The sequence below is a fragment of the Onychomys torridus genome, chromosome 1 (assembly GCF_903995425.1).
Source record: "Onychomys torridus chromosome 1, mOncTor1.1, whole genome shotgun sequence".
Taxonomy (NCBI): domain Eukaryota; kingdom Metazoa; phylum Chordata; class Mammalia; order Rodentia; family Cricetidae; genus Onychomys; species Onychomys torridus.
In genome coordinates, this window is record NC_050443.1 from 108,528,428 (window position 1) to 108,548,524 (window position 20,097).

General features: G+C 47.7%; 1 protein-coding gene across 10 annotated transcripts in view; it reads left to right on the forward strand.

Annotated features, from left to right (window-relative positions):
* The window catches only part of Tacc2 (transforming acidic coiled-coil containing protein 2), a 113,973-nt gene that overhangs the window by 50,907 nt on the left and 42,969 nt on the right, over nt 1–20,097 (forward strand). For 6 of the 10 annotated variants that reach the window (XM_036195214.1, XM_036195216.1, XM_036195194.1 and 3 more), the window contains one exon: nt 12,496–12,632. Coding sequence is in view for 9 of the 10 variants with exons in the window: in XM_036195216.1 (XP_036051109.1) it covers nt 12,496–12,632 (137 nt within the window). In the remaining variant the exon portion in view is untranslated. Of the gene's footprint in view, nt 1–10,309; nt 10,604–12,495; nt 12,633–20,097 lie in introns of those variants that run through there. The other 4 variants (XM_036195165.1, XM_036195186.1, XM_036195221.1 and 1 more) reach the window with 3 other exon arrangements.

Genomic DNA, 20,097 nt, shown 5'->3' on the forward strand with positions numbered 1-20,097 from the left:
TCACCCATTCACACCAGCCCTTAGAGCATTAAAATTGTATAATTAGAATTAGCATATCCTTCCGGCTAACACACCAGGGAGACCTAAAGCAAGCCTGTGCTTCTAATTTCTTTAAAAGCGTCCATAGCAAGGGACAGCTGATTCATGAGTTTGCTGCACCCCACTCTTCACACACACCACACACACACACACACACACACACACACACACACACACACACACAGGAGAGAGCACTAAAGCAGCTGCAGGTGAAGAATCATAAAATTAAGCACCAAATTCCACTCGAATATCTAGTAAGAATCGTAATCAGATAGAAGTGCTGACACCATTGTACACTTCCTGAGATGCAAGATGAGACAGCCCACTGAAGCTAAGACCTGGAGAGCACAGGAGCAGGTCATCACAGAGCTCGGGGCTAGGGTTGCAGGCTGAGAGGAGCTCTGAAGAGCCATGATGAACTGCTGGTGGGGTGGAGGCTGGCCAAGTTCACAGACTGCTCCCACTACTTGGGAGAACCAGGTAGACCGGAAGAATAAAAGTCTGCCAGGAGGTCTGGGACATGGGCAGTGGTGATGATGACCATTTGCTGGGACAAGTGAGGAGCATGAGGCTGCTGGAGGACTTGCCCTTGTCAGGGGTGAGTTCAGACAATTTTAGGTCAGTCATGCTCTGAGATTATCAGCAGAGACAGGAGTGGATGCTGGTGTGAGGACAGACCTGGCGTGGGAACAGTGACCATGAAGATGTGAAATGACTGAGTTTCAGACACATGAAGGAAGCAAAGATTAGCAGGTATCAGAGGGAGGGCAGTGACCCCAGGTTATACTTCGGACAAGTTTTGACTAAAATAATTTGTTTTTATTTGCTATATAGTTGATCTTTTCACAATTCTAAGATATTCTCAGTCCTTATATGCCAGTTTGTTTAAAGCAACAAAAACACCAGAACCATAGTCAGTGGTTTAAATATAATGGCTGATAGGTCACTTGGATTTCAAGTACATGTAACAAACACCAATGAACACATATAATTCCCCACATCACTACAGGCATCACTGTCTCAAGGTTAAGGGCTTTGTGACGATAACCCAGATAAGTCAAAACAGACCCAGCTGACCTGCCAGCAGCCTTCAGTTGCATTCGAAAAGAAGTAAGTGGAAATCTGGCAGCAGAACCTGGCAACAGCTCTCATCAGGCCTCTGGCTGTCCAGGCACCAGCCTTCGTGATTATGCTTATAACAGATGTCAGAGGCCAACTCCATGCTTCGAGTTCTCAATTTCTTGCATCAGAGGGTCAGAGTAGCTATTCCCACAGTGTCAAAGTGCTACTTCTGGCTTTAGCAGGAATTTCAGTGCTGGTTGAGATTTTGTGTGTGTGTGTGTGTGTGTGTGTGTGTGTGTGTGTGTGTGTAAGTATACTCATTTGTGTGTGTGCACAGGTGTAGGTAACCATGCCTGTGTGTATGCATGTATGTGTACATGCGTATGGAGGTCAGAGATTGATATCTGGTGTCTCCCTCAGTTGCTTCTCAACCTTATTTACTCATTACATTTTATTTTAATTTTTGTGTGTGTCGGGGGGAGGGGGTAATGCACTGACCATGACACCCATGTGGAGGTTTGAGGACAATCTGCAAGAGTCAGTTCTCTCCTTCTACCAAGCGGATCTTGGGGATCAAACTCAGGTCATCAGGCTTGGCAGCAGGTACCTTTGCCTGCAGAACCATCTCAATGCCCCCATTTATTTATTTACATATTTATTCAATCAGTTATAGGCGTTTTGCCTTCACATTCTTGTTCTTGGATGCTGGGAAGACTCAAGCTTCTGGAGAGCGGAGGTTCATCTACCTGGGCCACCACTCTACCCTACTTCCTTCCCTCAGTGGTGGTAGGCTCTGTGCAGTAGGCATGGGTAGTACCTGCCTGCCACACCAGTTGTGAGCATCAGGTAAGAAGATGTATGCAGAAGCTCTGTGAGGAAATGAAAGATGTCAGATGAGGTGAACAGGTGGTTCCTCTTTCTTTCATGTCTAAAGCTCCTAGCTGGGCACCTCCATCCTAAATTCTGTAGACACTTGATGTCTGAGGACCATGAGCTGCGGGTGTGGATGGATGCTTCTTGCTGGCTGGGGAAGCATCTGGAGTGGATCCCATGGCATCCCCAAGGGTAGTGCTTGGTGAGTGGCGGGTCCTGGTGAGTGTGGAGCCTCATCCTGGCTGTTCTGCTTTTCCACACTTGTTCTGTTGGCTTCTTTTCTTTAACTGATACTACTCTGGACATAATCCAGCTATGTGGGTAGACCTCATGGAGTCCCCATTCATCGTGTCCAGGACTTGGATGAGATGTGAAGGAGCTTGCTGAACAACTCAGGCTGGCCTGTGGAGCCCCCAGCAGTATGGGAGGCTTCCTCCACTGGGGTCAGGATCTTCCCCTATGCCAAGGCAGTCTGTTATCTCTGAAATCCGAAGTTCAGTATATTTTTTCCTGAATTACAAAAGCAGCACTTATAGGATGCCTCTATTTGTATATATTTCACTCTGTACATAGGCGTCCATGTATGCAAATATGCATATGGATGTATGTACATTTGTGTCAAATCTCATTATAGATGGTTGAGAGCCACTATGTGGTTGCTGGGAATTGAACTCAGGACCTCTGGAAAAGCAGCCAGTGCTCTTAACTGCTGAGCCATCTGTCCAGCCCTATATTTATCTCTTATCACTCTATATCCATACCATATGTATGGTCCTTAGTTTGCTGGGCTTTTCCTTTTTTAGCCCTTAACATGGAGCTCTCCCTACTGTATGTGTAAGGCACCCCCATCCCTCCCAGTCAAGAGTGCTGAGGGATGGGCTATTAACTGACAGGTTCTTGGAGAAGCCCCAGCTGTTGGGCCAAGCCTCATGTCTTTTTGAGTTCCTACATTGTCTTTGGGGGTTCTATCTCATCTACCATGTACTCTTCCTGAATGCTATCATGTGGTAGTCACCAGCATGACCTTGCCTCTTCTCATTTGATTTGGGTTCAGTATCTAGATATCAAGCCTCTTAGACCAATGTATAAAGAAAGCTCAATGTGTTCCCAGAGACCAAGAGAGCCTAGGGGACAGAAGCACTTTCAATGTGAGCTCCGTGCACATGGCTTGGCTGAGCAGAGAGGTTTTCTGGGCCCAGTTGTGTCATTACTGAGTGAGGACACCTGCCTACTTCCTAGGTGGCTTCTGACCAGGTAGGGCATTGCTACCCTTCTCCTTGGAGAAAACTATGACTGATAACAGCCTGTAAGAAGCTTCCATTTCCCTGAGTTTGGTGTGGTGAATACATTTCTTGCTCATGTCCATAGATGTCTGATTTCTGGTTAGATTTTTATTTTCTTTTTTATTTATGTGTGTATGTGGTCTGCATGTGTATATGTATACATTTGTGCTGATGCCCAAAAAGGCCAGAAGAGGGCACCAGCCGCCCTGGAGCTAGAGTTTCAGGCAGTTGTGAGCTGCCTGATGTTGGGTGCTGGGAAATGACCCTGGAAGAGCAGGATGCACTCTTAACCACTGAGCCATCTCTCCAGCCCCTCTGGTTACATTTTCAGCAAATCTAAATTTAAAGTAGAAATTCTGACTTCAGGGCTGGGAATGTAGCTCAGTGGTTGGGCATTTGCTTGACATGTACAAGGCTCTGTCTGGGTTTAATAGCCACTTCCTCAAGGCAAAAGTAAAGATTCTAACGTAAATATACTTAAGCAAGGAGTTCAGCTACAAAGTGAGATTTCTAGAATATCATTGAATGGAGGTAGGGAAATAAAAAGGCAGTCTGAGTGTCTTTTCCTCTGTTTCTCTCTTCTTTTATTAAAAGTGTGTGTGTGTGTTTGTGTGTGTGTGTGTGTGTGTGTGTGTGTGTGTCCCCGCAGTACACATGTAGAGATCAAAAGAGAGCTTGTAAGATTCTGTTTTCTCTTTCTGCCATGTGAGTTTCAGGGATTGAACTCGGGTCTTCAGGCTTGGCAGCAAGCACCTTTACCTGCTGAGCCATCTGAAAGCCCTATTTCCACCAAGTCTTGGCTCACCATCTGGCTTTTCTGCCAAACTTAACAAGATGCAGCTACCAATGATGCCTGGAAGCCAAACTCTGTGACATTCTGTGTCTCCAGTTGTGGGGACACCAATCATGGGGCCACTAGAATGGTGGTATCTTTTGAGAGGTCCCTAGAGTGATAACAAATGGGTCAATTTAAAAACCAAGTGTCTGAGAAGGGTGTTTAAACAAGCCCACTGATACGTGCCCACCTGTGCCCATTGCCACACAGACCTTCCTCCATTCTGGAAACATGGTCTTTCCCTGGAGGCTGAGTTCTGTCTACCTGTCAGGAAGAGTAAGACTGAGCTCGTGTGATTCAGCTTCACACCCATTCTGCAGGACATTCTCTCCACACTTGTCCTGACAAAGCACTGGCCACATTTTCTGTAGCCTCCCAATTCCCTTTTATGACCAACTGAGTAGCTTTAGCCAAATAAAATAGAAGGTGTGCCCAGCTGGGTTGCACAGTATATTCCCTATGTTTCTAGTGCTCACAGAGTCAGAGTTACCACTGCATTTCTGGGCTCACTTGGTTACTGTCTTCTTGAAGGAACTAATTCAGTCGAGAGACACAGCCCGTTCAGAGGAGGGCAGTAGCATGGTAGGATCTTCATTGTGGATCTTAGCAAGTTCTTAGGAATATGTATGAGGTGAGTGCAGGTTCGTGGGGTGCCCTGTCTGCCTCCTAAATCATAGTTGACTGATCTCTCTTTTAGGATATCTCTTCCCCTGATCCTTTGAAACCCACAAAGTCAGGTGTGTGTGTGTGTGTGTGTGTGTGTGTGTGTGTGTGTGTGTGTGTGTGTGTGTGAAACTTCCAACATAAATGATACCATAAGGAGGTGTTTGCAGCAGCTGATCTGTGTGTTTATGCGTGTGGGGAATGATCTAGTGCCTTCATTTCTGGTGTAACGGGAATGACCTATCTGCAGCCACCACAGAGGAGCTTTCTGACCTCAGGAGACACAGCTACCAAATACAACTAACTGTAGCTCTCTGGGTTTCTCCTATCTAATGCCTTTGTGAGGCTGTTCAGGGTCCCGTGGTTGATCCCTTGGCTGTGGGTTAAGACATTTTCTCCTTCCAGGGTTAAAGCATTCCGTTATATTTTAAACTGAGACTATTTTAAACTGAGACTTTATCGTGAACGTTGAGACCAGGGTTTACTTAATTAGAGCCGTACAGTTCGGGGTATGGCCGGGAGGGGTTGTGTGTGGACAGTCTGTGTTTGGACTGTCCATTATCCACTCTCCTTTCTGACTGCCTTTTGGAGAATTCTGTCTGTCTCATCTTGTGGGGTTGTTTAACTAAGGCTCACTGCCTTCTATTAGCTAAGACATAGGCATATGACCAAAGATGAACCAGTTGGAACTACCTTCCTGGGATTTAAGCCTTGAGCTGAGGGCTGAGACATTCAAAACATAGCTGGAGCTCACATTTCTGTCTGCCTATCGGAGTCCTCAGCTCCATAGCCTTGTTATAAATTCCACTTTTGCCTTGACTAACCAGAAGCCGAGTCTGTCTCTCAGCTATGTTCAGTTTATCACTGGCTGGAGCTGGAGCAGAGGGATGCCCCCCCCCCATCTGTGCTCTCTCCCTTGGCCCCTTCCTTCTCCCCACACAGCCGCTTGCATCTGAAAACAGGACCTACTTCATAAGCCCAGCGGGCCCCAGGTGCTAGGAATCTCTAGCTACACATGCTACCATCTGCATGATTTTTCTCTGGGTGACCATAGGTGTGAGCCCGGAAAATTCTCTCAGTCTGGCCTGCCAGTGGCAGCTTTGTGTTCATGGACCCCTGCTCCTGACCGTCTGTCCCTCAGCCACCTCACTGCCTAAGATGAATCTTAATGTTTGGTTATGTAGCAGTCTTAGTCCACCTTTACTTCCTGTGAGGAATGATGTCACAGAGCAGACGACTTGCCCAAACTCAAGATGGGCAGATTAAAGTGAAACTTCCTGTCAGTCATTCCCTGGAAAGTTACCTGTCTGGCCCAGTGGTCTTGGGCAGGAGGAAAGAGGAGCCTGTGTGTGTGTGCGTGTGCGTGTGCGTGTGTGTGTGTGTGTGTGTGTGTGTGTGTGTGCACACGCGCGTGCGCCCATATGGGTGGGTGGGTGTTGGCTAGGATGGCTTTTGTTGACAAGGCTGTCTAAAGTTGTCGTTTGGTGGAATATTTCGATGAATAGAATCCAGTATGCAGCAATTTTAAAAATACACACAGATGCATCAAACTCTTACTCACATGAGATGTAAAGAGTGAGACTGTTCTGTTTTGCTTTTGGAAGGTTCTCTCTCTCTTCAGGGACAGCAGATGGTCTTTTGGACTAGACACACTAGGCTAATCTTCCCTGAAGTAGGGTTTTTGGCTAAAGCCATGGTTTTGAGGGACTAGGGAATCAGAGAAGGGGAACCTTGGGGGAACTCATGGGCTCCATGCTTGTGTTGAACACAGCAGTGAGAAGCTAAGGTTTCTGTCAAGGCAGATCTCCCATTTCTGGTAGAAGGTAGGGCTGATGGGTAATCTTCCACCTCACCCCATGTCATTTCATTGCAGATATGTGTTCCCAAGGTCCTCCATCTGGTCCCTGGCCACAGTCATGTTGGGAACTGCAAACTAGTGTTCTGAGGAGTTGATCTAGACTAGATAAGTATAGACGAATCCCCCTCCTCATTAGCAGTACTTGTGAACTGATTCTTAATAATCAAGTGGGGAAGCTTAGGTTTCCAGGGCAGGGGTTATTCTGAGTCCTTTGTTGGAAGGTAGTGCTTAATGAAGGCCAGCCCAGGTATGGCTACACCATGGTTGCTATGAATGGACTAGTGACCAGGTTAAGTAACTTTAGCTCCCTTCGTCTTTCTTAACCTGTTTAAGAAGATAGAGTACTGTGTTCTCTAATTTTTCATTCAGATTTGGAGTTAGAGCATTGTATGGTCTGTGTGGGAAATGTCAATTAAATGTCCTGTTATAGCTGGTCTTTCTCTGTTCCACCTGCCCGCTCCCAAATAACCACATGGAGACTTCTTATTAATTATGAAAGTTCACCTGATAGCTTAGGTTTGTTTCTAACTAGCTCTTAGAACTTAAATTAACCCATTTCTATTAATTTACATGGTACCACATGCTGCAGGGCTTGTTACCTCATCTCCTGCATGTCATGCTTCCTCTGGGTCTGGCTGGTGACTCTGCCTTCTTCTTCTTCCCAGTGATCTCTCTGCCCCCCCTCCAAATCCTGCCTAGCTATTGTCCATTTAGCTTTTTATTAAACCAATCACAGTGACATATCTTTGCACAGTGTAATCAAATATCTTGCAGCATCCCATCTTTTCTTTTTTTTTTTTTTAATTTATTTATTTATTATGTATACAGCATGTATGACTTCAAGCCAGAAGAGGGCACCACATTTCATTACAGATGGTTGCTGGGAATTGAACTCAGGACCTTTGGAAGAGCAGTCAGTGCTCTTAACCTCTAAGCCATCTCTCCAGCCCCCCCCCATCTTTTCTATCAAAGGGCCAAATGAAATAATTAGGGCTGGGCATGGTGGCACACACCTTTAATCCCACCTTTCTGTGAGTTTGGGGGCAGCCTGGTCTCAAACAATAAAATAAATTAATAAAGAGACCATCTGCCAAAAATCCCTTCCCCAGTTGACAGTTTTCTAAGATGGAAGTATGCACTCCATGTTGCATTTTGCCCTCGAAAGTTACACTTGGCTTGTCCACCAGGCTTAGAGTTAGCCAGCTGGAGAAGAATGTGAGGCCAGGCTCTGCCCACCCAGAGTGAGGCACAGGATTGGTTGGCACTATGAGTGGAAGCCCAGCAGGACCGTGGGTGTGCTCAGGTGTGCCTGCCTGGTGGATTTAAAGCAGCTATGCAGCCTTCTGTAGAAATGAAATGTTCTGTGTTGCTGAAACACTGCATTGTTTGGCTGTTTCCTTGGGACCCCAGGCCCTTGTCCAACAAAGCCCCTTGGAATCTCGCCAGTAAAACCTAAATCATGCTAGCTAATGGCATGTTGTAAAACTGTAGTACCTCTTCATTTAAAATATTTCAGTCATATGCGCACACATTCATGTGTCACAGATACATTTGTATTTAATGTGTGTGTGTCATGTATCTGTGGCTCCTGATCTTAGACTATTTTGTTATAAATTGACAAGTGAAAACATGAAGTTTAAACTAAGCCACAAATGTAGGGAAATAAGCCCTTGAACTCTAGACTTAGAATCTATATTTTTCCCTCTACCTGACTCTTGTTTGTGGGACAATTACTGAAGCATGTCACTGGAGTTGTTTATTTCATACTGTGTGGAACAGGAATTTATAGACTGCTTGGTTAGAGTTTAGAGCGTTGTAGAAGTTCACATTAGGTGTTCATGTGTATGCGTGTGCACGTGTGTGTGTGTGTGTGTGTGTGTGTGTGTGTGTGTGTGTGTAGCTAGAACTTGAACCCCGAGCCTTGAGCATGCCAGGCAAGCAAAGGATCTACCACTGAGCTACACTCCTCACTCTAAGAAATGTTTTTAAACTATACTAACACAGCTGGGGAGCCCTGAGGCTTTGGTTTCCATGGCTAGGATAATCTGTCATTTCCATCTTTCTCCTCATCTTCAAACCCCATTGTGGTGTTGAGTATTTCCCCAAATATTGCCTTGTGCTGGTGGATGAATTGGCTTGTGCAGTTAGATGGCTGCCTGTTTGCCTTGTAAAGAATCCAGCCATCTCAGGATAGACCCTTAAACATGCAGGGCTGTTAGTAATCACTCCTTTGGATAATTTGTGTAAACAGGAGAAAGATCAGCATGGATATTGCTGGCACCCCTAACCCTCAGTGTCTCATTTGCAAGTTCATTTAAACCACTTACTTGTTCTCTGTGGTAGACTGTATATAATGAGAACATAAAAATTGTGCTTCCCAAAGATGTTGGGAAGCTGTAGATGTAGCGAAGACACAGCTTCAGGGGTTGACAGTTTGAGACTGGAGCTTTGATCTTCTCATTTGCTAGCTGCACAGCCTTGCAAAACAGCTTGCTTCTCTAGGCTGTGGTTTATCTGTGGAACGAGCCCGTTCTCCACCAGGCAGGCTAGTAGTCGATTGTTGTAGTTATTTTGTTTTGGTTTTTGTACACTACCTGCCTAATATATGCAGAGGTGGGGATTGAACCCAGGGCCTTATGCATGCTAGCTATATCTACCAACTGAGCATCCCCAGCCCATAGTTCTGAAGATGACAGATACATGAACGTACACAATAGACCTAGGCTGCTGTCTGATACATAACTGAATGTCCCACAAATGCTGGCTGTTGTACTTTCCATATAGAAGCACACACGTACATACGTGTGTGTGTGTGTGTGTGTGTGTGTGTGTGTGTATGTATGTGTATATTATACTCCTGTGTTTAATGTCTTATATTTATACATACATACATACATACACATATATATTATTCTCTTTTATTTACTTACCAGGTAAACTTAACATTTTCATACCCTGGTAAACATTTTCTTGAAATTTGCAGGGGTTTTAGTAAATTGTGCCACCATTTCTCTTTCTGATACATATTTGTAACAAATTAATTCCCTCCTTTTTTCCATTCTGAAAGTGTGTGGAGTCTCAGCTGTGTAATTATTTGTGCCTTGCTAGTAAAAAGGCAAACAAACCAACAACCACAGCACAGTGGGTCTTGAGAGGTGGCACTCACACTGGATCTCCACCCAGCTGCTTTATTCTTGTGCACAGATTCCTAGTGGGCGGACTGCAGAAATTCTCGCTCTCGCTCTCAGAAGAGTTTTTAGGCCCCTGGGAAGCTGAATGCAGAGGAAAGAGCGAATTTTAAAAGCTGCTATCTGCCTCCCCTAATTAACTTGCTCTCTGCTCCTGGGAGGAAGTGTGGAAATATGCAAACAAGGCCAGCAGCACCAGACGTGGCCTGCAGTGGCCTGTGGTGTTTGGATGCACACAGTTCATAGTAAAAAGACGATGAGGCACAATAAGCCTGGTGTCCTCATCCCTTGCCTACCCCAGGCCCGGGTGAATGGTGGTCCTCTGAGCAGGTGTGCAGGCTGGCAGCTGCTGCGTGTGAAACCTCATTGGAATTCACAGCTAAGATGCAAGAGCATCCGGCCCCTCCTTGTCACTTGTGCTACTCAGAAAGACCAGGGCCCTTTGTGTTCCAAAGCCTTAAGTTGCCAGTGCTCAGGGTTGCAGAAGCAACAGGACCAACTTTTGGTCTCTCTCTCCCTGCATCTCGGCTGAGAAGGCAGCCTGGGGCCTCCGAACACAGGAGATGTTCAGCTCACGGCATTCCTTGCTGGGAGGCCAGGGCAGCTTCCTTTTTTTGGTGATGTCATGAAAGAGATACAAGCAAGAATATTATAGGTGGGAACTAGGGCTATTTTCCATGGAGATGACTTTTGGCTCCTGGCAGATGTGGCCCCCAGTGGAATGGGCCCGTTGGATGTGGGCAGCGGTGAGCGGCAGTGAGGACTCCAGGCTGCCAGCTGCCCGGGGGAGCTCCACAAAGAGGCAAGTTAACTCGGTGTATGTTGTCATGGTTGTCCCTGATGTTTGTGGTATGGATGCTGGGGTGAGGAAGTTGCTTCCCAGGACTACATCCCAGGCCTAGCAAGGTGATCAGAACATTCATTCCTCCTTACCGTTCGTTTGAGTAACCTCCCTGTGTTTCCATACTCTTAAAATTCACCTACCAAGATCGGTTACTGTCCAAGTTCGGATGGAACTTAAATTGTCCCCAGAGACAAAAGCTGAGTCCCTTAACATTAATATGTGAGTGTAAAAGAAACCAGCATGTTCCCTGTTGTATTTGTGAGACTTGTTATTAGTGAAAACTTATACAAAGTTGGCTTTAGCTCGTTGGGTCTCATCAAAAGCAGCTCTGATGTTTTTGCTGATTTCTTTTAGCCCCAAACATGATACATAGTTGGGATGACCTTGAACTTCTGATCCTCCTGCCTCAACCTCTACTGCTAGCATTATACAGGCTCAGATCGCTAGGCCTGGTTTATGTCTTATTAAGGGTTAAATCCGTGGTTTTGTGCATGTTAGGCAATAACTACCAAATGAGCCACATCTCCCACCCTGATGTAGATGTTCTAAAGAGAACTCTCCAGATGGCTCATTTCCTGGGTCCTAATGGACAGCAGAGGGGTTTGTTGCTTGCTGATACTCTGCTTGCTGGCTGGTGGTCTTTAGAAGATGTTACCATCTTCCAAGGTCACTGGTCCTGTGACCCTGTGAAACTTGAATGGCTATGAGCCTCTGACAGTGCTGGAGGAGGCTCATGTTCAGTGATGCCCATGTGACCTAGTGCACTGAATCCTGACATGCCATGTTCTGTCTGCTGCGACATGACCTGATTATAAATCTTCAGCAGTCCTGACCTACAGTCCTGTGTAGCCACCATCCTGGTAGTTAGCCTCCTCCTTCCTTGCCAGGGATCAGTTGGCATTTGGGTGCTTTGGAACTGTTCTGAGATGAGAGCCAGCATGCTGCTGCTCTCCACAGAGGCTGTCCTCACAGGTAAGGGTGGCCTTGGTCCTGTCTGTGATCATCTTGGGGCAGTGGACTGCTGCCCTGTGTCTTGTAGGCAGCAGGAGAACATAAAACTGAGTTCCCCATTCCTCTGGCTGAGATCGAGTAGCTTGGAGAAGCAGGAAGGGAGAAGAAGGCTTGGCCACTGACTTCTTGTTACCGAGAGAAACCTTCCTTGGTGGGCTTTTGGCCCAGGCCTCTTCAGGAAGAGGCTTCCTTGCAGGTAGACGTCTCTAGGGACCACTGAGGGCTGTCAACACACCACTGAAGAGTGGCTGGCTGTTCTTTGTGGCTTGGTCTGCATACCCTCCACTGGCCGACTTTGCGGCTCTCATTCACTCTACGGATTGTCGTGCCTTGCCTTCCGTCTTAGGCCCTGGGTACTGAGAAAAACAAGGCCAGCCATCTACATGGCAATGTCAGCCCCGCAGAAGAGACCAGTAAACATCCAGAAACAGGGAGTAGAAAGTCTGGCAGGCTGGGTGGAGAGAGAATGAATGGAAAGTGAGTTTACGAGATGAGGTGGGCCGGAGTCATCGTGGTGAACAGTGAAAACTGTCTGTCTATCCCTTAGACTGACTCAGTGCCAGGCAGTGTGTCTAAAATGTATCCAAAATCCCACTGTGTGTCACTAAAGTGGTCACGTGTCTTTCAAGTAGAGCCATGCTCAGCGTATATCATTTGATCTTAATGCCAGTGTCAGAGTTCCTGGGAATCATGCTTCAAGGTACCCTTCACGCCTGTTTCAACAGTTGAATTGAGTGTTTGCCCCAAAGCCACTTGTTGCAGAGTTAGAAGGCCATGCCTTCTCAGCAGAGTCTCCACTTGGCACAGTCTCACCTGTGTTTCTTATCTCTCTCTGCCAGGAGTTCCGACTCTGAGGAAGCCTTTGAGACCCCTGAGTCAACGACCCCTGTCAAAGCTCCACCGGCCCCCCCCCCACCACCCCCTGAAGTCGCCCCAGAGCCTGAGGTCAGCGCTCCACCAGCCCCAGAAGAACCAGGTAACCAAATACCAGGAGCCACGGGCTCCAGGGGACAGAGTTGACTCTTAGATAGTCCACAGCCCACAGTGGCCGATGCCCTTTCTCTGGACTGTGTCTTATGCCTTACTGGTTTTTATGATGTCTAAGGGTAAACAAAGTGGGTTGTGCTGTGTGTGTCCTGGAAGTGTTTCTGTTGCTTGAGCTCTTGCAGGCTTGGGGGAGCTTTGAGGGTTGAAATAACTGGGTGATGGAAATTTCCAGCAGAATCTTCCATTCTACTGTTTGACCCCCTTCTCCCATGTGAATATTGACCCGAGACAGCTCAGTTCACTCTACGCTTGTATTCTAAGGGAAAGGATGTCAGCACATGGGTAAAAAGAGTCAGTCAGTGCACGATGACCCTTTGGTACTTCTGGGTTTCCTGATTGCTTGACACTTGCCCAGAGCTTTTCTCTTCTAGGAGTTAAAGAGCACCTTCAAGTGTAGATGTGGAGATCACTGGGGGCCAGAACCGATCTAAGGGGACCTGCCCATGTGGATACTATTGGGTGTGCATCCCCATTATACCAGAGGAGATGGAACCACCTCTGATGGGAAGTTTAGTCTAAAGCCTGACCAGAGACATAGCCCGATAGAAATGGCCCCACAGGAATCAAATGGCTCCATCCCTAGACCTGGGTAGCACTTGAAGGATCCCCGCTTTGGCCGTCTTTAGGCTTCAGCCCTCCCCCCTGACAAGTCTACAGAGCCAGCTCCCTCTAGACCATGCACTAGGTGCTGTGGGCAGTCACTTTCAAGGTCCACGGCTTCTCCTGGCCTGACCCTATCTTCCTGATGGCCTACTTTGTCTGCAGAGGGACCAAGAACAGAGCTGGGTCCCGGAGGCTGAGCACTCACAGCCTGGCTGGAGGCATCCCCAGCAAGGATGGATCTGGTAGCGGAGGAAGACGGGCCTCCGTCTGGGCTCACCCTCTCACTCAGGAAGCAAGTGCCTTGTAACTGAAAATAACGTTTTGGTCTTGATGTTGATGTGGTTTAAAAAAAAAAAAATGGATGGAATTTTTTTTTTCGTGCCAAAGAAGCAGGCTACTGATTTAGAAAGTATACACAGTCCCAAGGTTTAGTTAGTTTTAAACAGATGGATGCCTTGTGCCGGGGAACAGAGCAGGGCAGTTTTCATGGGACTGGGTCCTTCGCTGAGGGCTGTCAGGGATGGTGTTTCCCCTCTCATGCTCTCCACTGAGTCTGTCTAGACGCTGGCCCAAGAGGGGCATGGTGGGCTACTGCCTTGAGTTAAGGTGGAGGAGCCAGAGGACTGTCCACAGTTCTGAGACTTCGGTGCCCCTTCCTCCGTTTTGTGTAATAACACAAAATGAAAAGGCACTTTCCATATCACTTTTACAAATTCATCCCTAGTTGGATGGAAAGTGGCAGAATACCCAGCACTTTGTAGACCTATAGCTCAAACACATCATTAAGGCATGCACAGGAGAAGGTCACTTTCTCGGCCCTCGGTGCATCTTCCAGGATTTCCTGCCCAGTCCTCTGACTGCTCCAGGGAGCTGTTTACCTCCACTGAACCATCTGTCTAGCCCCGTATTACACTTGAGACAGTTGAGTAGTTACACCGCACAAAAACAGGACACGGCCTCCTTTCTATCGGGTTGGAATCAGGTGTTCAATAGTCTGTATCTGGCGACTGTGTACTGGTTCAAAGGGCAGTGGAGGTAGCAGGCAGTTACTTACTCTGGAGGACGCTGAGCACCATGATCTGGAAGCATGTTGTGGTTTCCCTCCTTTGTTATAATATATGACTTCCTCCAAGATGGTCTCACATCTTAGAATGGCTGTTCCAGCTGATTCAAAATGTAGCCAGGTGACATAACATCTGTTCTGTGGAGACACCTGACGGGCACTGTGAAATTACTTCTGGTGATCATCTTCATTTTTTAGGTTGTGTGTGACCCATTCCTTTTGTTCTTTGCTCTTGCTTCCTTCCTGGTCAGTTAGATCCAAAGGTGACCCAGGCAGGAACTGAGGACCACTGGGTCCCTCGTGTATGGTTTTTCCCATAACATGGAGAATACTGTAAGTCAGTAATGCCGTGTTTGGGGTAAGTGGAGACACTTGCTGTTTTCATCCTTTGAAGCATATCCTATCCGCATATTCCCTTCAGGCTTTAAGCCAGTTACTCTGTTTATTCTCCCATGAATACAAGGTTGTCTTCAGAACAGTCAAACTCAGAACCATTTCATACCACCCCATGCTTGAAGCAAGGAGACAGAAAGTGGCGAGGCGTTAGAGGGCCCATGTGTTCAGACAGGCTCCATCAGGATTGACTTGGGGCTCTTCTGTTCTGGAGAATGACTTTGGAACTCTCTGAGGTCTTAATGTACTGTGAATAGGAGCCTGGGTCATACACACTAGATGTATGTCCCAGTGCACCACTGGTTTTGGGAGATCCATACATCTGGCCGTGATGCTTTGGAACCTCATTGTTTAGTCTGAAGTGTGGCCCACCTTGTGACCGAGTTGAGTCCCGCCTAAAAAGGTGAGCGTTAGAGCGGAATGGCAGCCCAGCACAAAGCAGCGCGGGAGCTCTCTGGAGTCAGATGTAAGTGAAGAGCTTCCATTTGCCAGGCTCTGGCTTTCCAGTCTTCATCACGCTGCTGTGCAAACTGCCTCAGGCCAGGGAGGGCAGCGCCAGCCACTCCCCAGCTTCTTTATTAACAAAGCAGAGGATCATCTCCGTTCTTAATAACAAACACACACAGCCCCGCCTCTTACTTAAATGGCAGATCATAAAAGAATGAACATTATAGAGGCTTAAGAAGTAACCTGTGTGTGTGGAGAGTGTTGGCTGTGTTAATTGCCCCTGAGTCACAGTACCTCAGAACCTTGGACCACACTTCTTGGAGTCTTTGGACCGGACTTCACACTTCCATTGAGCCTGTCTGTGTAGAGAATACCACCAGGAGACCTGAACTGGGGACTGTCTGTATAAAGCACTCCTTGGTTTGGGCTGTACAAAAGATCACCTGCTTTGTCGCACAGGTTGGAAGCTGCACCACCACACCATCTTCCCATCCATTCTGCAGACCCTCGGGGGGTGCCGCAAAGGCGTGAGAAGGCATTGTGCTCCTCTGGCTGGGGAGAGGAGGGTTTGTTCTGAAAACCATGGGAAAGAGAGGGCAGGAGAGGAAAATCCATTGTTCACAGTTTTCCTCTGCAGAATGCCTGGAATGTCACTAGAGGAGCCCCAGGAGCCCCAGGAAATAATAGGCGAGACCTTTGACTGGGAGTACAAGCACGGTTTTTCCCCCTGGAAACCTGTTTGACAGAGCAGTCACTTACCCTCTGCTGGGTCCTCTGAGCTGTTTGTGCGCCATGGCTCAGAAGCACGGGATGCTGAGTGCCCACCTTGCATCTGTCCCATCTGAGGAGCCCAGTTTTCCTGCGTATAAATGAAGTCAGCAGCCTGCACATTCTGGAATCTCTCCCCTCTAGCCTCTGTAGGACACTCGGCAATGTTGTCATGGAGAGACTTAACTTTCACCTGATTAAATAATAGCTTGGGCCGGGTGGTGGTGCACGCCTTTCATCCCAGCACTCGGGAGGCAGAGCCAGGCGGATCTCTGTGAGTTCAAGACCAGCCTGGTCTACAAAGCGAGTTCCAGGAAAGACGCAAAACTACACAGAGAAACCTGTCTCAAAAAACAAACAAACAAACAAAAACATGCATACATACATAATAGCTTTGACTTAGGGACCTTCCCTGTGTTAGGCTTTTGTCTGCTTCATGTCCTTCTTGGAGAGCGAATTATCCCTTATTTGAATAACACCCCCTTACTTTGAGGTCATAGACCTTCCCTGCATCCTAAAGCATGTGAGGGACTCTGGGATGAGAGCTCTGGCTTCCCGCTCTCCTGTGCAGCTTGTCTGTGCAGGGACTGCCTGGTACTTCTGGCCTCATAGGTACTGAATCGTTGCTATGCCTGCCCGCGCTCAGCCTTGAGACAGCAGCTCTGTCAGCTGGTTCCCAGAGCTGCAGCCAGAGCTGAAACCCACAGGAAGGTCAAGTGGGCAGGAAGTAGGTAATCAGTCAGGTACTTAGTGGGAGAGCTGAGGTGCACTCCTTGCCCATCCTTTCTGAGACATTCTTCTCATGGTGAGAAAGCCTGTCTGCTCATTCTTGCTGGCACCCTTCTAGCCTGGGGAGAAGGGCCCTGTGAGGGCCTGGATGGTGACTGGAGCGGCTCAGTGTGCCTACACATTTCCTCTTGCTGGAAAGAGATGGCCTGCCGGTCTTTGGTCTTGAACTACTTCTCTTGATATTAGCTTCTTTCGTCACTGGGTCTACCACAGGAGGATTGTTTCTGTACAGACTGGCATTTGCTTTCACCTCCTCTGAAGAACCCGGGCGTGACCCAAGCCCCCTGGTATTGTGTAGTATGAATCTTAAAGGTTCTTATTTAATAAAATCAAACCTGAGGCCAGTTATTGGGGTGAATGCTGGAAGATCGGAGAGACAGAATAAACCACAGCTACCTCACCTCACCAGTTCCTCAGCTGGTCTTGTTTCCTCAGACTGCAAGCTTCTGAGTCCTCATCCAAATCGCTCTCAGCCGAACTGTGTTGCTCCAAAGCCTGAACGCTTATCCAGCCAGATGCTTAACTCACTTAGTTCCTGGTCCTCATGCCTTATATACCTTTCTGCTTTCTGTTATCACTCCCTGGGATTAAAGGCTGGATTTCTGGGATTAAAGGCGTGTGTCACTCTGCCTGGCTGTTTCTAATGTGGCCTTGAACTCAGAGATCCAGAGGTATTTCTGTCTCTGGAATGCTAGGATTAAAGGCGTGTGCTACCACTGCCTATCCTCATGTTTAATATTGTGGTGTCCTGGTCTCTGACCCCAGATAAGTTTATTTCGGGGAACACACAATATTTCGGGGAACACAATACCACCACAGTATTGAGATGTCCCGCTTGGGCTACAGAACTGGGAGTGGGTATCATTAGCATGGGCAGGGTCTGAGGGGCTGTGGCTGTTGTTTCCTGGCACCAACTATTCTCTAGGCTGGATCTTCATGTGGCTTTCCATACCATCCTCACAAGAACCCCTGGCTTACAACAGCAACAGATTTATGAAATAACTTGCCCAAAATGCACAGCCTCAGCCTTGGCCAGCCTGCCCATAGACAGCACAGTTTGTGGACAACAGAAGTTTGTCACTCTGGTTCTGAAGCTGGGTTTCATTCAGGTTTGGTGTCTGGAGGAGGTCAGGTTTACCAGCAGCACCCACCGTGCCTCACGTCTTCACGTGGCAGAGGGGACAAACAAGCTCCCTCAAGTATTAACCCCACGAACACTCTGTCCCGTGACCTAATAACCTCCCAGAGGTCTTGCCTTGAGAATGAGATTTCTGCATGGGAATTTCAGGGGTCAGAGATGTTTAGTCTGAGGATACAAGTGAGGAGCAGGGCTTTTCAGAGCTGGGTCTGGATGTCACAGCATTTGGGCCAGCTGGCTTTCCTATTCTTTTCTGATGCGAATGTTAATATGTCCCCAGGTTACTGGAACAAGTGAAGCTGTTGGGGACTCTGATGTGGAACACGTTGGTTTCTTGCCCTGCGATAGGCACCATGCAGGTAGAGGGTAGTCACTGAGCCCACCGCAGTCAGTCCAAAGCCCCATTCACCTCAGGCTAGAAGGATGGTAGGAGGTTGTGGCTGCATAGATAGGTGAGGAAATCAGAGAGTAGTGACTTCAGTGGCCCACTGTGGCCATGTTCACACTGCCCTGAGAAACTTGGGTGGAAGATACCAAAAAGCTGGCCAGGCCCTGGTCCTCTGGATACCCATTTACTTCCCTCTGTGACCCTACTGGACAGTCTGGATGCAGCTCCTTATCCATAATCATACTCTAAACCCTGGCAGCCCTATGAGCTCTAGTGAACCAGGGATGCCCTGGTCTCCTAGGTAGGTAGCTCAGCCCAGGGTCCTCAAGAAGGATGGGGCAGCTGTTATCCTGGTACAACATTTATTCATTATCTTAGGTAGGGTGTCTGTTGCTGTGATCATGAATGGAAGGCAGAGCAGGAACCTGGGGGCAGGATCTGAAGCAGAGGCTATGGAAGGATGCTGCTCACTGGTTTGCTGTTTGCAGCTTGCTCAGCCTGTTTTCATACAGCACCCAGGACCACCAGACCAAGGTGGCACTGCCCACAGTGACCTGGGCCTTCCCACATCAATCATCAATCAAAAAATGCCCCACAGGCTCACCAGTCTTATGGAGGCATTTTCTCAGTTAAGATTCCCTCATCCCAGGTATGTTCTAGGTTTCTGTCAAGTTGACACAAACCATCCTGCACAGTCATCATCGTGGCAGTGGGACAATATTAGTGTCTTGAGAGGTGTCCTGGGGTCTATGACAGTGAGCAAGGCTGAGGTAAAGGACACTGAGCTGATGTGTTGCAGTCTTTCGATCACTTCTTACTCAATCCTGAACCCTGGCACTGCCCTCTCTGAACCAGGCTGCACTGGTGGCCTGCCACCTTGCTGCTGCCTCTAGCTTACCAAGGGGGCACTTTTAAAATATGTATAGTTTCAGACTTCTTTGTTGTTTTTATGAGTGTTTTGCTTGTACATGTGTATGTGTGCCGTATGCTTGCCTAGTGTTCGAGGATGTCAGAAGAGGGGTCAGATCCCCTAGAACTGGAGTTATGGATGAGTGAGGCACTGTTCGGGTGCTAGGAACCAAACTTGAGTTTAACTACCCTGTTATCGCTCTCTAGTCTCCGAAGGAAGCACTTTTGTGCAATTTCATTTGTTGCTCATAGTAACATTTGAAGGAGAAGGTTAGAAGGGATGACTATTTTTAAAATGACAAGAGAATCTGGAAGACATAATGAGCCACTGGTTCAGCCTAGGGCCTACCAGAGTAGACTATGGCATTCTGGGTAGGCAGCTCACTGGGGAAAGAGACCAAACAGGACAGAAACGGGACATTTGCTGTGCATGCGGTAGAGCTGGGACCCAGGTTCCAGCCCAGTGACCACTCCCAATGGAACTGTCACCACAGAGGTGCCCCTGGTAGGTGATGCTGCTTGCACAAAGCCCCCATGGATCTTTCACCATCCTGACTGCCTTGTCATTTAGCTTCTCAAAGACTGGGCCATAATGAGAAAAGTCTGATTTTCCTAGACTCCCCCAGTTCAACTGTCATTAGTTCCTGCCCTATTTAGGGTTTCTATCGCTGTGAAAAGACATCGTGGCCATGGCAACCCTTATAAAGAAAAAACATTTAATTGGGGTGGCTCACTTATAGTTTCAGAGTTTCAGTCCATTATCATCATGGTGGGGAGCATGGCGGCATGCAGGCAGATGGTAGCTGAGAGTCCTACATCTTGCAGGTAACAGGAAGTCCACTGAGACACTGGGCGATATTCTGAGCATAGGAAACCTCACAGTAACACGCTTCCTC